Source organism: Aquarana catesbeiana, linkage group LG05 (assembly GCF_042186555.1).
Source record: "Aquarana catesbeiana isolate 2022-GZ linkage group LG05, ASM4218655v1, whole genome shotgun sequence".
Taxonomy (NCBI): Eukaryota; Metazoa; Chordata; class Amphibia; order Anura; family Ranidae; genus Aquarana; species Aquarana catesbeiana.
Genome location: NC_133328.1, coordinates 25,261,243 through 25,277,882, shown reverse-complemented (window position 1 = coordinate 25,277,882; position 16,640 = coordinate 25,261,243). Strand labels below are relative to the sequence as shown.

The 16,640-nt window shown below is 42.9% G+C and overlaps 2 protein-coding genes across 2 annotated transcripts in view; both read left to right on the top strand.

Annotated features, from left to right (window-relative positions):
- Window positions 1–16,640, top strand: part of LOC141144134 (scinderin-like) — a 355,101-nt gene that overhangs the window by 241,071 nt on the left and 97,390 nt on the right. The window lies entirely within an intron of this gene.
- Window positions 1,603–11,829, top strand: ARL4A (ARF like GTPase 4A). The gene is made up of 2 exons (XM_073629530.1): window positions 1,603–1,716; window positions 6,131–11,829. Exon 2 carries the CDS (start codon window positions 6,191–6,193, stop codon window positions 6,791–6,793), a length of 603 nt encoding a protein of 200 aa, XP_073485631.1. The 5' UTR covers window positions 1,603–1,716; window positions 6,131–6,190; the 3' UTR covers window positions 6,794–11,829.

Here is a 16,640-nt window from a genome sequence, read left to right as displayed (position 1 = left end):
TGTGGCACAGTGGGGCAGGCTTCTCAGGGTTAAAACATGTAGTGAGGGGTGCAATGGTGGGTGCGCATACATTTTTGCATGTGCCGTTTAGCCCATTGAAATGACCTGCATGTTTAGCTAAAATCATCTCATTCCACCACCCATTTCAGAACCCCCCCCAAATTTTCCACTTCCAGCACAAATACCCCCAAATCATGCCTACTACACAAATCCCCATCCCGAAAAAAATTCCCCACCAGATTACCTTTTCTATCACAAAACCTCAAATCCCCCTGTAAACATTTTTAAATCGTCGCCTATGGAGATTTTTAAATACCGTAGTTTGTCGCCATTCCACGTGTTTTAAAGTGTGGCATGTTTGGTATCTATTTACTCGATGCAACATCATCTTCCACATTATCCCAAAAAATTGGGGTTCCCTTTTTATACCCCCCCCCTCCTTCTTTCCCACTGTTCTTCCTGCTTTGCCGTTTTGCTTCTCGTTTGTATAACAAAAAGGGATCTACCTTGTACAAAACTCACAGGGGAGACAGAGACTCAAGCACCTGGTCTTCCGGGTCCTTTCTATGTATACATATCCGCTTCCATTGTTTGTATATTACGGCTTGCACTGTGTTGCATTTTAATGGAACATGTTCCCAAATAGCATGTTCATATCTGTGATTTCTGTACTTATGTTGTTCTGAAATAAAAAAATTGGGGTAAATATTTTATTGTGTTTTTATTTTTGTTCCATGAAAGTGTCTTTTTCCCCCCATAAAAAAAAAAAAATATTGCGTTTGAAAGACCTCTGCGCAAATAGTGTAATATAAAATATTGCAACGAGTCTCATTTTATTCTCTAGGGTCTCTAAAAAAAAAAAAAAAAAATGTATGTATGTATATACACACACATACATACATTTTTTTTCTTTTTATGTTCGGGGTTATACACATATATATATATATATATATATATATATATATCTCAATCACACACATATACATATATATATATATATACATACACATATACACACACACACATTTATTTGTTTTCTTGTAAAAAAAAAAAAAAAAAAAAAGTATATATATATATATATATATATATATATATATATATATATATATATATATATATATATTATTTTTTTTTATTATTTGAAGGTTCTAAGCAATTTTCTAGCAAAAAAAAAAGTACAGATTTTAACTTGTAAACAAAAAGTTAAAAAAAAAAAATGCCCGGCCTTCAAGTGGTTAAATCTATAAACTTTTGCTGTTACAATGTATCTAATTCAGAAATCCTTAAAGGAATATCCCGTCCCTTTCCACCCTGACATTGGTGACCCCCCCCCCCGGCAGTCTGAAGCCCCCAGTCCCCGCCTTCCCCGGCCTCTATCTCCGCACACATCGCCGGTAAATCCCCGGTAGAGCCCGGCACCGTCCGCCATCATTCATCCGCAACTCCTTCCCGACACCAACAGGTGGAGCGGAGACCAGGAGAAGCTCAGCGCCGCGAGCAGAAATACACTCTCAGCCAATCAGAGGCGGCTACTGGCCAGGGAAGATAAGGGCGAGGACGCGCCCCGCCAATCAGAAGAGGGGAGGGCGTGTCCTGGCGGGCAGTCACTTGTCTGGTAATGTGCCTGCTCGCAGTCTGTGGCTGGCAGCGGCTGGAGGGGGAAGCGGAGCGATGCGGTCTATCTGCAGATAGCAGGCACTGCACCATCGCCAGCAGGTGGGTCCTTATTGATCTCTGATCGGCTGATCACTAATGATTATTCATCATTTGCATGCTGCTAGGAAATTGGGGGGGTGCATGCCCTTTAATTAGAAAAAAAAATAGGGGTGATTAATATAATTTGTGGGGTACAAATACTTATTCGCATAAGTTGCAGCAGTTTTTTGCATGGAGGATCGCATTGCACTGGGAGCTGTCTGCAGATCACCTGCTGGTTTCCAGTGGCTGGTGCCCATTGCAGACTGGGTGGGGGTGGGGATTGTAGGGGGGGGTCATGGTGTGCAATCTTTAGCTGCAGCTTTATTGAACTCTGTGGGTGGCCCATGGCACTGCCATACCAGCTATGCCCCCCCCCCCCCACCCTCTGTCTGCATTGTAGGTCTGATATCAATAGAATACAAAATATCGACATACCAATACAAGAATAACATTGTAACAAATGCAACTCCTTTGAGGATATTTATTATCACAGCTGCCTGAACCCCCCATGACCCCCCTTCCCCGACTGGTGATCTGGTGCTGAGTGTGTAGGATCAGCCAACACCCCTTTTTCCTGCAGGCATTCTGCGTTTCGCAAGCTGACTTTGCTCGGTGCACAATTCCACTTTCGCCGAGCGGCAGGCGTAATCATTGACAAAGACCAACCCCCCCCCCCCCCCCCCCAAGGGCCTTACTGTCAATCAGAACGCATGTATTGTGGTTACGCCGTGCTGCGTCTGACACCTATCGCCCTCTTAACTTGTGGTGACATCAGCTATTAGTAACCGCGAACGTGTTAAAAAAAAAAAAATCGCAGGCGGGTGTGCTTAACTTAAGACGTTTTGTATAGGGATTTGGCTGGAGGATGGGATACAATTGCAGGAGACGGGTTTACGGGGCGGCAACTGGCACCTCATTTTTTTTAATAAGCCCTTTCTGCGGTTATTTGGGCGCACTTTGGCTTTTTTTCTTTTTTTTAAACTGCTTTAAGTTTGGATTGAATGGTTCTTGAACTCTGTTTACTCCTGTAGAAACTTTCACCTAGTTGCAGAATATGGTGCGGCGCACTTTAGCATTCCAGCAAGTGGTTATATATATATATCAAATCTTAAGGGCTCGTTCACACGTGAGCCACTGTTTTACTGCCCCCCTATCATAACCACCCCACTTAACCTAATACAGTAGCCAAAAGGAGTTATACACGTGCCGCAAAAAAATTATACTCCATAGTACTCAGTGGCGGCTGGTGCGCAAATGTTTTTTTTCTTGGGGGGGCGGCAAACAAACCTGTCCCCCTAAGGTTCTAATTACGTGCTTAAAAAAAAAAAAGGGGGGGAGAAAACCCATTGAAATCCATGCATTCGGTGCCCTGCATGAAGATTAGGGTGTGGGTACATAGATTGGGGGGGCTGTGCCCCTTATGAGCGCCCACCGCTGGTAGTTCTGTCCGCCGTGAATGGGGCTGCTCGGCACCGTAACCACATGCAATGCAGACAGTGGGGTGATGATCACCTTCCTCTGAAAAGTGATCTACCGTGTATTGCTTATCATAGGGGTGGCAAGGGCTGCCACCAGTGTAAATGAGCCATAAATGTTTATTTAGGGCTCATTGATACCGCAACCCCTCTGTTCAATGTGCAGTTCCACATGCGTTTTTCTATGTGTTTATGGTGCATTTTCAGTGCACTTTCCGCTAACGCATTTGCGTTGCGTTGCATTTTTATAATGTGTTATAATGCGGTGACATTTTACATTCACTGCAATTGTTTTGTTTTGCTTTTTTTTTTAAATTGTTTTGCCTTTATGTGTGTTTGTGTGCATTTGAATGCATTGCACTGTGCTGAAAAAAAATATATAGCATGCTGTACTTTTTTATTTTTTTTTTTCAGCCCTGGGCAAAAGCAACGCAGCGCAACAACACGCTGGTGTGAACTTCATTTATAGGGAACCAGTATTTTTTGTTTGCCATGCGTTGAATGTGTTCACAAATGCACCCAGCTCATCTGGTCTGATATACCCTTAGGCATTATTATTCTTTTTTAATTTTATATAATTTTTTTTTTTTTTTTTTTTTAAACCCGTTGCATTTACAAGTGTTTGCGATGCGTTTCAGCACGATTACATGCAGGAAAAAATGCAACATGCTGTTTTTTTTGTTTTCTGATGAACATGAAAGCACCTCAGTGGTGTAAACTAGGCTCATTGGAATACATTCAATACTTTTGCATGTGCGTTTAAGAAAAAAAAACGTTTGCCTGCATCTGGTATAGAAGAGCCCTTAGACAGGCAAACAAGGAATGAATGAATAAATTGCATGTCTTCGACTTATTTGTAAAGATTGTTTCACATATAATACCCACATTTTATTATAGAAGTGGGATTGGAAGAAGCTAACAAATTAGCAGGGAATGGTAACATTGTAATTGGCTACATCACACCGCTAGGTTTGTACTTTTTTTGTTTTACAAAGCCCGGCTATATGAGGTTTGTTTTATTTTTGCAACAATGTATAAATCAGAAATATATAATATTGTTAGAATGATCTTGAGTGAAAGAAATCTGTTTACATGAATAGTGATTGACGTTCGATTGAACGTTGTTTGTTAGTGTTCTTTACTATTATTTTTGCTTTTTTGTTTTCTAATGGTTTGGAGACTTTTATGATTCTGATGATCCTCTTGATGTGATAACATTTCTTGAATGTCATTCTGGTAAAGTACAACTAAAGGCCAAAGAGTTGTAACACCTGGCAGTTATTTTTTATCATCTCTGTCCCCTTAGGGAGATTGCATTTTACTTTCTGCTAGGTTTACACCTATGCTTTTGGGGTTTTTGGAAAGGGGACAAGGACTTTTTTTTTTTTTTTTTTTTTTTTGTAGAATCGCATACCCCAACCCCCCCCCCCCCCCCCCCCCGAAAAAATCACTTGGAAAATGCATTAACCACAAACTGCATAGGTGTGAGTCTTGCAGACAAAACCAGAAGTGAGAGGAAATCCCTCCAAAGTGAGGGGCTTCCAGACGTCACCAGAACTAGTGTCCTCATTGGGAAATGTCCCCTCCCCTTTTTATTTTTTAATTTGAACTCAGTAATGATGATAAAACAACGTAAAGCTAGACCCTAGGCATCAAAACTTTCATTTTAAAATAGAACTATAGAGCAAAACTCCTTTTTTTTTTTTTTTTTTTTTTTTTTTTTTTTTTGCTATTGGGGAGATTTACATTCACTTCCTGTCCCATAGCCAAAACAGGAAGTGAAAGGAAATCCCGGCAAATTAAGGGAATCTTTTAGGGCTCACCCAGGTCACCGGAACTAGTGTCCCCATTGGAAGATTTTCCCTCTATTCCTTTTCTGGGGACAACATTTTTGGGATTTTCTTTTACTTTCAATGATAATGCTAAACAGGGCAAGTAGAGAGGGAGAATCTCTTTTTAATAGGTTTTTTTTTTTTTTTTTTTTTTTTTTTTTTATTGCTGTCTGTTACCCTGACAGGTGACCTATCCCCTCTCCACTCAAAAACTAGAGAAAAAGTTTTGCCTTTAGTTATACTTTAAGTTGGGAATAATTTAGATTGATATCTCCACTCACAAGACGTGCTGGTAGGTTAACTTTTGTTCTTGGCCAAATTACCAAATTATGGGTGAATGTATGCAAGATAAGGATCTTAGATTGTAAGCTCCTTGAGGGCAGAGACTGATGTGAGTGTACAGTATGTAAAGCTCTGCATAAACTGATGGCCCTACATGAATGCTCCTCAAATACTCCATAAATCTCCTACTCATTATGGGTCTGCAAGGGGTTTCAATGCTGGATTTTAGTCTAGGGATCAAGAAAGGTGGTTTTACTTACCTGGTCCTCTGCAGACCGGTCCACATAGCCTCTTCTCCCCTATGCTTTGGTGGTTGTAGGTTCTCTAAGGTCATAAAGCCCAACATGGAGCTCATGCAAAGCTCTGCATACATTTATGGCCTTTCATAAATACCCATAATAAAATTTTAAATATCCTACCCATTCTCAGTCTGCAAGGGGTTTAAATGCTTGATTTAAGTCTAGGGGTTAAGCAAAGTAAATTTACTTACCTGATCCTCCGCTTCTCCTAGGCTGAGAGTCCCCATAGCCTCTTCACCTCTATGCTTCGGTGGTCATAGGTTCTCTAGAGTCATAAAGCACAACGTAGAGCTCATAGCCCTGCATTGGACATGGGGGCACAGAGTGGTTCACTGTTGGAGTGTAAATGAGTTGAGGAGAGTGCTAACTGCCAGGGGGAGTAGAGGATAGGGCAAGCTGGACTGCTTTTTGTGGCCCCCCAAACCAGAATTTAATCCTTGCAGTTGAGGGGGGCAGCCCAACCAAGAAAAGTGTTTAGTAATGGAACTGTGTGATGTTCTTTAAAGTTCTATATTTACTGATTGCCTTTTTTTTTTTCATTTAGGAAAACCTCTGGACCAGATACAGATTGTGTTTTGTTAAGCTTTTTAAAACCCTCTTCAAAATGGGGAATGGACTTTCAGAACAGACTCCTATCCTCTCGGGCATATCACCGTTTCAAGCATTGCACATTGCGATCTTGGGTTTGGACTGTGCCGGGAAGACCACTGTATTATACAGGTTACAGTTCAATGAGTTTGTCAATACTGTCCCCACCAAAGGATTTAATGCCGAGAAGATCAAAGTGTCCCTGGGCAACTCTAAAACTGTGACGTTTCACTTTTGGGACGTGGGGGGTCAGGAGAAGCTGAGGCCCCTCTGGAAGTCGTACACTAGGTGCACGGATGGGATTGTCTTTGTGGTGGACTCTGTTGACGTCGAGCGGATGGAGGAGGCCAAAACGGAACTGTATAAAATCACTAAGATCTCTGAGAACCAAGGAGTCCCCGTCCTGATCGTTGCCAACAAGCAGGATCTCCGGAACTCTTTATCCTTGTCAGAAATCGAAAAGTTGTTAGCGTTAAATGAACTCAGCTCTTCCACACCGTGGCACCTTCAGCCCACGTGCGCCATCATTGGCGATGGACTACGGGAAGGGATAGAGAAGCTCTACGAAATGATCGTTAAACGGAAGAAGATGCTGAGACAGCAGAAGAAAAAAAGATGAACCCTTTTTGAGGTCTTTGCTGAATGACAAATGCGAAGGCCAAGCCCGTCAAAACCTTGGCATTGCCGGGTTTGAGTTGGATGCCTGGGCCGCCTGGTGTTAAGTTCCATTCCATCTTTATTTAAAGCTGCGCAGAGCTTATTCCTTGGGAGTTCTGCAAATCGAGCAACAAGTTGTAGTGTGTCTGAGTTTTGTAACACCGGGAGATCATGGCGTCAACGACTTTATCACCATCTAGTCGTTGAGCGTGGGTAACTAAATGTTCACTGGGTGTTAGAAGCAGGATGGTGCCTTCTGCAAGACGGGAAACTTGTCGCGGGCATAGATATTCAGTTTCCTTGGGGAAAACTGGGCATTTGAGGTTGCTTGCCCCACTCTTTACCTCCCTTCCGTTTTATCAGACTGAAATACAAGAACTGTGACTATATTGGCAACTATGGATGGCTGTCTGTTCAATACAGGTCTTCATTTTAAGTCATCTGGAACTATACATGCAGTGCATGATGGATTCTGATCTTTTCCTTGTGTGTGTTTTTTTTTTTTTTTTTTTTTTTTTTGTTTTTTAATACATTCTTGTTAGTGACATCACTGAAAATGCTGTGCATTATCCAGTATTGTATACCTCCATTACATATGGACTTTTTAGGTTCTAAAACATTTAATTTCATGAAATCTGTTTTAAAACTCTATAGTCTGGTACAAGAGCACAACTTTTTGGTAGGGCTTGTTTAGTAACAGGACAATGAACCGTGTGTGATAATCCGAACTGGGACATGGTCCTCCAGCTCCCTGGGCAAGGATCCAGAACTGCCCCCCACCCCCCACCCCCCCCCACTGTTAATACATGCCAAAGAATGGGTGTACCACCCTGCATCCATTCTTTGCCCCTTTGCTTCGCTGTGTCTGGGGCAGTTGTCCCTGCTGCCCGCCCCTTGTCCCAGCATTGATTATAATCTATGACAAACCAATCGGGAGTAAGGGAGAGCGGTGAGACCGAATTGCAAATTCGTTTTTGTGAGTTACTGTGCACTGCCATTCATACCACAGACTTTCCAGTACGTATTTTTTTTACATTTTGTCTTGCTTTGGGAGCCAAATTCAATTTGTTTCAGGTAGTAATCCAGGTACAGTACAGCTTCACCTTTTTCATGACCCACATAGTTGAAGACAGGTTTGCCTAACTAATGCCCTGGCGGAATAATCTTTCTTAGTGAGTGGATCTGTGGTTGTGATGCATTGATGGCCTTTTCACTATGGGATGATTATCTCCTTCGAGGACTTTGTTAGACAGCTAAAGTATAAAGCTTAGGGGTTCATAGATGACGCTGCTAATCTTAATCTGGTTTTATTATGGGATTTTTATTTTAGATACTTGAAATGCATAATGAGGAATTCTGAAATATTACTTCTTAAAAGGTTAAAGATCAAATAACTCTAAATTTAGGCTGTGTAAGAAGTAAGCTATATTGGTAGCATCCACTTGACGTTTTTTGGCTTGAGGCCCATTGACACCATTGCATTAATGCATGGTTATAAGCGTTACATGCATTGGGGCGACACGTTGCCTTTCATTCTGAATGGTAAACCAATGCACCTTTACATTGGATGTATGTTGCGCTGCTACAAATGATGCATGCACCGTTTTGTTGCGTTGGTTGCCCACTCATTTTGAATGAGCTACCTTATCGCAATGCATGTGGTCAATGCACCATGATGGTTTGAATGGACCCTTAAGGTTCTTTCTTTGGGGGGAACAAAGCATGATAAGGATTAAAACCTTTTGTTGCCCGGTGTAATGCCATTTTGAGAGACCTATGGTCATTTTTATTTTACTGGGCCTGGAAATGCAGAAAATTCTCCCCACTAAGGACAAATGAGTAAGACAGGGGAGTTAACCCTCCCTCATTCTAAAATAACTAAAAACTTTATACTAAAAAAAAAAAAAAATCTACTTCAGAGGTCTCCAAACGTTCTAAGCAAAGGGCCAGTTTACTGTCCTTTAGGGGGGCCGACTGGCCACTGGGAGTAGAAAATGCCCCATCATTATTTTTAATGGGAGGAATAGTGTCCCATTCTTAGTATCAATAGGAAGAATAGTGTCCCATAGATTGTGTCAGTAAGGGAAATGGTGCCGCATCATTGATGTCAGTTGGTGGAATAGTGCCCCAAGGGCCAGATAAAGGCAAGCAAAGGGCCACAGTTTGGAAACCACTGATCTACTTTATAGTGTATGTAAAGACAACACTTTTTTTTTTTTTTTTCTTTTAATTTTGGGTAGAGCAAGGTTAGACTCTTCAATTTGTTCTAAATTTTATAGTTTCACGAGAAAAGGAAAATTCTTCTGTGGGGACAAATATTCTGATGACAACTCTCTACAGAAAATTTTCTCTCTTCCTGTTGTGTCTCCAAGACAGGAAGTGATGGAAAATTTTCATAGCAGGACACAGATGGCAAAAAATTGCCCTTATAGGGGTTCTAACCTTTCCCAACTGTATTCAAAATTAAAGAAGTAAAGTTTTGGGCTGTACATACACTTTAAGCTGCAGTAGGCGATATGAAACGACAACCATTTTCTCCAGTCAGCACTGCTTTGAAGCCCAACAGATACGTGGCCGTGGATGGTAGAAGATAGCTTTCCTTTGGATTTTGTTGGATCTGTCTTTGCTCATGTTCTATAGTCTGTGTTATTTTAGGTCGCCTGCAAAGTCCTGGCCCCCATTCACTTTTGAGCATAGCCTGGTGATTTAAAGGTTTTTCTATTGTTGTGCAGGAACACATTTTCAGACCATCCCATTAAAGTCTAAAAGTAAAATGCGCACTTCTGACCCAGAGAAGCTCATGTCCCTTTTTTTTTTTTTCTTTTTCTTAGAGCTTCACACAACAGGTGATAAGAAACACAATGCTCAGGGCCCATTAAGAATAATGGGATTCTTCATCTTGAGCATTGTTGCACTTTGGGAATTGCATGACAAAATGTTCTTGTACATGGAGGCTTATGTAAATGTAAGCATTTACTTCTGCTGTGAAATGACTCTGTGGATTAATCAGGATAGCACAGGGGGGTGTCCTACGAAGCAAAGGGAAAGGAACAGCAGGAGTGTGACTGAAATCAACGGTCAGGAATAGGTTAGCTCACATTCAAAAGCTTTCTCTAGAACAGTGGATTCCAAATTGTCCAAAGAAAAGGCAAGTTTACTGTCCTTCAGGCTTTGGCTAGTGGGAGTAAACCTTGCCCCATTGTTGAAAATCATGAGAGGGCTAGTGCCCCATAGTCGGTGTCAGTTGGAGGAATGCTGACCCATTGTTGGTATCGGTAGATAAAATAGTGCCCCAGGGGCCAGAGAAAGACAGGCAGAGGGCCACAGTTTGAAGACCACTGTCTCCAAACCTCAGCCCGGGGGTCAGATGCGGCCCCTTACTTGCTTTTGTCCAGACATAGTTCCTGACACTGACCCCAACACTGGGGCATGATTCCTCCCATTGACACCAGTGGTGGGGCATTAATCCTCCCATTAACACAATGATGGGGCACTGTTACTCCTAATACCAATCATAGAGCTTTGTTCACTCCCACAGGCAGGACATTTTTATATCCCACTGGCCCCAGTCCAGCCCCCCTAAAGTTTGATGGACTGTTAACTGGACCCTTGTTTAGAAAGCTTGGAGACCCTTGCTCTAGAAGAACAGTCTGCCTTTTTTGGGCCACCTCTTCATTAATATGTTACTCCCGTTTATACTTGACTAGACTTCCTGGAGAATTGTGAAAATCATTTTTTATGTATGACAGGTCTGATTACGGAACTTGTGAAAGTCCTGATGCTGCATGATCTATTTCTTTTAAAACAAGCAAAACAATTTAGGGAAGAACAAGTTGCATTCAAATATCAGACCAAAATTAAACTGTCTACCCCTTTTCCACAAAAAATAAGAACCTTGATACCTGCCAGATACTGAGTCCCATGGCCTCTCTGCTGCTTTCCTACTCAATACTTTCATGTGTCGAGATAGCAGAGCGGATGGTTTGGCAGCCATCCAAGCGAAGTTCGCGTCACATGGAGTCTTGAGTAGTTGAACGTCAAACATTTTGTACAGCAAGTCTGTGAAGGTTCTCATTTTATCCAGGTCATCGTATATCTAGTAAAAGTTGGTCACATTCAACTGGACTTGTAATTTTTGAAGACGGTCGTTCTGTAACTGATCCAAGGCACTTCTTTTTAGATTTGAACTGAGGAAGTGGCTTGGATAAGCTAGGAAATGTCTTCAGCATTACAAGTCCTGCTGAATGTGACCGACTGCTACTAGATATTTTGTACAGCAACAAGATAAATGTTGTGGATTGGGTACCAATATCTCCAAAATGATTCTTGAGCTAGACTGCAGATCTGTCGTTCTGCCATTTAGAAGTTGGCAATGGACCTTGGGAGTTTCCCTTTTTTTAAAGGATATAAAACACTGCTTCCAAATTTTTGTATTTTCTACTGAGCAAAGTATTTTTTTCTAGAATAGGAAGTCGAAAAAGTCTATTGTCCTCACCTGCTGGTTTCTCTTTATTTTACCACACATGTTTGAGTAGCGTGTGAAGCCTGTTACCTCTGGCAGGAGTTTTGCCGTTTACACTTTTGGCGAGCCTGTCAGACTTTGTCATATATAATTTTTTTTTTTTTTTTTGTCATCTGGTAGCATTGAACTGTCCGACTGCCTTTTTATGCTTTTAAAGAGTAAACACATCACGTCAGACTGTTTGCATGTTGCATATTTGCATTCCAGCTGCCACTCTTTTAAGGTAGAACTTGCACTTTAATGTTTTTTTTGGGGATTATTTTTTTTTTTTATTATTATTATTATAACTCTTGGCAGCTGAAAGAAATGGACACTGGACAATAGGAGGGGAATGGATTGGCTTCTGGCAGAGCTTCTGTTTGTGTCTTTGTATGTTACCTGTCTTAGTGACTCAAGTCACTGTTCCAGTAAAGTTCATATTTATAAAACTTTGAACACTTTTCTTCGGCTTCAATAAACAAGTCTAAAGATGGTAATGGTGTCTTCTGTTTATTATTGAAAGGAAATGAATGATCCTCCTATTTTAAAGAAAATATAGACTTTTAATAAACCTTTTAGCTTCATTAACCACTTGCTGCCTGCCCACAGTGCATTTACTTAGGGAGCTACAGCCAGGTTCGCCCAGCACCCCTCTGGGGCATGCAGCAGCTGGGGTATCATGTGATCGCTATGACCAATCGTAGTGATCACGTGATATTAAGACTGGGTTCACGCTATCGCCGCACGTGGCTCACAGCAAGGGTCCGGTGCATCCTGGTTCACTGTTTCAGGTCTGATTTCAGCCCGAATTTTTTGGCTGAATTCAGACCTGAAACAAATCAAGACGCACAGTGCTCCCATTCAAATTCGCAGCGGAGATATGTGAGCCGACACCATAGAGAATTAGTCACGGCCATGGGCTCGGCGTGTGCCCCCTAGAGATCTTAAAGGGACCGACTTACAATGATGGAAATTCGCCCAGGAGAGCCAACCTGCCGCAGTACAAGTGGTTAAACGCAAAATGAAAATTGTGGCAAAAACGCACAACACGCTTTTCTGCAGCTTCTCCATTGAAGTCTATTGAACCAAAGAAAAAAGCACTGTTTTGCGTTTAAAAAAGTCCCTGACACTTTCCAAAAACACAGTGGCTGAAAAAAAGCATAGCTATAATGTGTCCCATAGGAAACCATGTTAAATAGACTGTAGTGCGTTTTCTGCAAAAAGCACCAAAAAAAAAAAAAAAAAAAAAAAAAAAAAGCATAGGTGTGAACCAGGCCTAAACACACTAACAAAAATGCTTGAAAAAAGAAAAAATTCTACCCAAAATATACTGACCCTGACACTAGTCTCGATCAAACCTGCAAAGATGCTATGGGGTTGATGTGCATAATATGGTGCAGCTCTGTATAGAAACCCATCGGCTTCTAGTTTTTGTTGTCAAAGCTTAAATGAACAAGCTGAAGTTAAAAGGTGCTCCAGTTTTAAAGGATAAGTTTACTTTTTGGAAAAAATAAATAATGCACATTTTTTTTTTTTTTTGCAGGTAAAAATGTGCATTTATTTTATTTTTTTTGGAGCCTGTAAAGCATTGCACCAGTGTTCTGTAGATTGTTGGTCCCATCAGGGCTGGTGCAAGGATTTTTGACAACCTAGGCAAAACCTCATTTTGCCCCACCCCTGACTCCACCCCCTTTGTGCTGCCCATGTATGCCCCACGTTTTTAATGAAGCACCCATCAAATGCAGCCTCACCAGTGCCCATCAATGAATGTTTGCTTGCTTCCATTCATTCGGGAAGCGGGACACAGTCCCTGACACTATGTGCAAATGGAGCGGTGGCTGCCTGCTAATTCTTAGACTTGGTTGCTTGCTGCAGAGGAGAGAGTAGGAACACCAGTGGCTGGGCGCCCTAGGCAGCAGTGCACCCCAGGTGTTTGCATAGAGGTAGCATTGGACCATGCAGATCTTCCAGTATGACTGGGAATCATGAGTCCTGGGTCCCCGATCATTAGTTACGAGACTCTTGGTGAGAGCCTGAGCTCTGTGCTGGGAGTGCGCTGTGCAGCCCAAATGAACTATTTTAAAGTAAATGTAAAATGGAGTTTTAAATAAAGCTAGGCAAGTCGAGCAAGTTCACCAATGTAATATAACATATTTTATTTTCTTTCTCTTGCTGTCCCTGGAGGGCTGCATGGAAATCCTCCAAGGTCTGACAAGTTCAGATTTCATTTTGGAGAAAAGCAATTTGTGACCTCATTACTCTGTGTGCGTGTGGTTAAAAAAAAAAAAAGCATTCTGTCATTTGTTAACGTTCACCTATCATTAGAAGAGCACAGGGGTTGCCATTGCTGATTTACTTGTGTAGCCGGTTGTCTGGCTTCAGTACTTTTCTCATAGATCTGAAACAAAGCTGTTGCTTTGAGTGACAGGAGAGTGTCAGAGTTCCTTATCTCTGTACTTGTTCTGGGTCAGTGACTTGGAAAGCTTTGAAACCAAACCCTCTGTGAAAACCAGCGACCTCCTATATTCTCCTATGGCAGGTGTACCTTATTATAATGTGCATGCTTCCTATGCTACCTGATGGTCTGCAAGGGACTCGCACAGGGCTTTTCTTCTCCTCATAAAATAGGTGCAGGAACTCCAATCATGATCCCCTAAACCCCCCCCCCCCTTCCTTCCCTATCTACATACTCGCCCTCCAAATCGAATAGTGGGTGCAGTCTAATTTCTAATAGTGGGAGGGTCTTAAAGGGACATTAAATAGCAGGAGTGTGTAGTACAGTACATAGTCAATGCAGAGTTCAGAGATGCACTACATACATAGTGCAGCATTTAGGGGTGCGCTACCTACAGAGTGCAGAATTCAAGGGTGCGCTACCTAGAGAGTGCAGAATTCAAGGGTGCGCTACCTAGAGAGTGCAGAATTCAAGGGTGCGCTACCTAGAGAGTGCAGAATTCAAGGGTGCGCTACCTAGAGAGTGCAGAATTCAAGGGTGCGCTACCTACATAGTGAAGAATTCAGGAGTGCGCTGCATACAGAGTGCAGAATTCAAGCGTGCGCTGCATACAGAGTGCAGAATTCAAGCGTGCGCTGCATACAGAGTGCAGAATTCAAGCGTGCGCTGCATACAGAGTGCAGAATTCAAGCGTGCGCTGCATACAGAGTGCAGAATTCAAGCGTGCGCTGCATACAGAGTGCAGAATTCAAGCGTGCGCTGCATACAGAGTGCAGAATTCAAGCGTGCGCTGCATACAGAGTGCAGAATTCAAGCGTGCGCTACATACAGAGTGCAGAATTCAGGGCTGCGCTACATACATAGTGCAGCATTCAGCGGTGCGCTGCATACAGACTGCAGCATTCAGGGGTGTGCTACCTAGAGAGTGCAGAATTCAAGGGTGCGCTACCTAGAGAGTGCAGAATTCAGGGGTGCGCTACCTAGAGAGTGCAGAATTCAGGGGTGCGCTACCTAGAGAGTGCAGAATTCAAGGGTGCGCTACCTAGAGAGTGCAGAATTCAAGGGTGCGCTAGCTAGAGAGTGCAGAATTCAAGGGTGCGCTACCTAGAGAGTGCAGAATTCAGGGGTGTGCTGCATACAGAGTGCAGAATTCAGGGGTGCGCTACATACAGAGTGCAGAATTTATGGGTGCACTATATGCAGAATTCAGGAATGCGCTAACTACAGAGTGCAGAATTCAGGGGTGCTCTGCATACCGAGTGCAGAATTCAGGGGTGCTCTGCATACAGAGTGCAGAATTCAAGGATGCGCTGCATACAGAGTGCAGAATTCAAGGGTGTGCTACATACAGAGTGCAGAATTTATGGGTGGGACTGAGTAATACCAAGTTCCAGCTGAAAAAAATAGCCCTGGACGTGCACATCTAAGGAAAGGGTGGGATTCTCTTTTTTCAATCACATTATATAGGAAACAAACAAAAAAAATGTCAATCTTTCTTACCCCTCCCTCTGGCCCTTTTATACCTTTACTTATACTCAGGGGCGTAACTAGAACCTGCAGGGCCCCGGTGCAAGGAACCATGAAGGGCCCCCCTGACCTTTGATCCCGGGGCCCTTACCAATGATTCTGGGGTCCCTTTCTAGCATTGCGGGGCCCTTGATTATGGTCCTGCAGCAGCACCCCTTCCTGACATCTTGGTAGGGTTGCCACCTTTTTTTCAAGCCAAACCCAAAGACTTTAGCAGCGCACAGCAAATTCCTTTTTGTAGTATACACTATACATATATTTTGTGATTAAATAACAATTCTAATTGCATATATTTAAATCCACAGAGTTCCCCTTTACATCTGAATATGCAGAGTTTCCCATTTACATCTGAATATGCAGAGTTTCCCATTTACATCTGAACTTGCAGAGTTCCCCTACACTGTAAGGGTCCCCCCTTACTGTGCAGACTCTGATATAAGGGAGAACTCTGGGGACTTTGATTTAAGGAAGAACAGTGAGAACTCTGATATAAGGGGGTCCTTGGTAACTGGAGCCCCCACTTACATCAATGTCTTCAGCATTCCCCTTTTAGTCAGGGTTCCCAGAGCCCCTGTTACTTAAGAGTCTGCAGAATTTTAATTTTCCACCCATTGTTCTGTATGGGGAGGTGGATGTAAATGGATATGTTTACATTTACACCTGCCTGGATCTGATCCAATGAGAACAGATGGATGGAGATCCATTCACCATCTGTCTACTGGATTGGATGACAGTCAGACTGGTCCATAGAGAACAGTGAGCTGCGTCCCTGTCTGCCCTGTGCAAGTGGAGCATACACGGACCTGTCATCCGCCTGCTCAGTGGGGATCAGCGGAGAGATCCCCTGCTGAGCAGGCAGATCCGCCTTTGTAAAAGGGCCCTAAGGGGGAGCTCTGTGGATTGTAATGTAAAGGGGAACTCTGATGTAAGGGGTGCTCTGGTAACCCTGATGTAGGGGGATCTCTGCTCATCAAAGCCCCACTTACATCAGAGTCCCCCTTTACATTACAGTCCACAGAGCTCTCACTTACATTGGTGTGCTCAGAGGGTGGTGAGAGCAGAGAGGAAGGGAGGGACACTTCACTCAACATAAATGGAGGCTTGGGCCCTGGAGTTTTGCCAGTACTGTGGTCAGCAAGCAAGGCCTACTAGCCTGTGCTATACATACACACAGGCTGGCAGAGCATGCTGAGGCTTGTAGTGCACCACACCAGGTAAACCCCAGCGGGCTGCTGTGTTGGTAGAGGGGCTCTGGAGGTGACAACACTCTCTCTATTGACTGACCCACCTGTGTGCTGCTTTGCTTTCAACCACTGAGATGTTTGA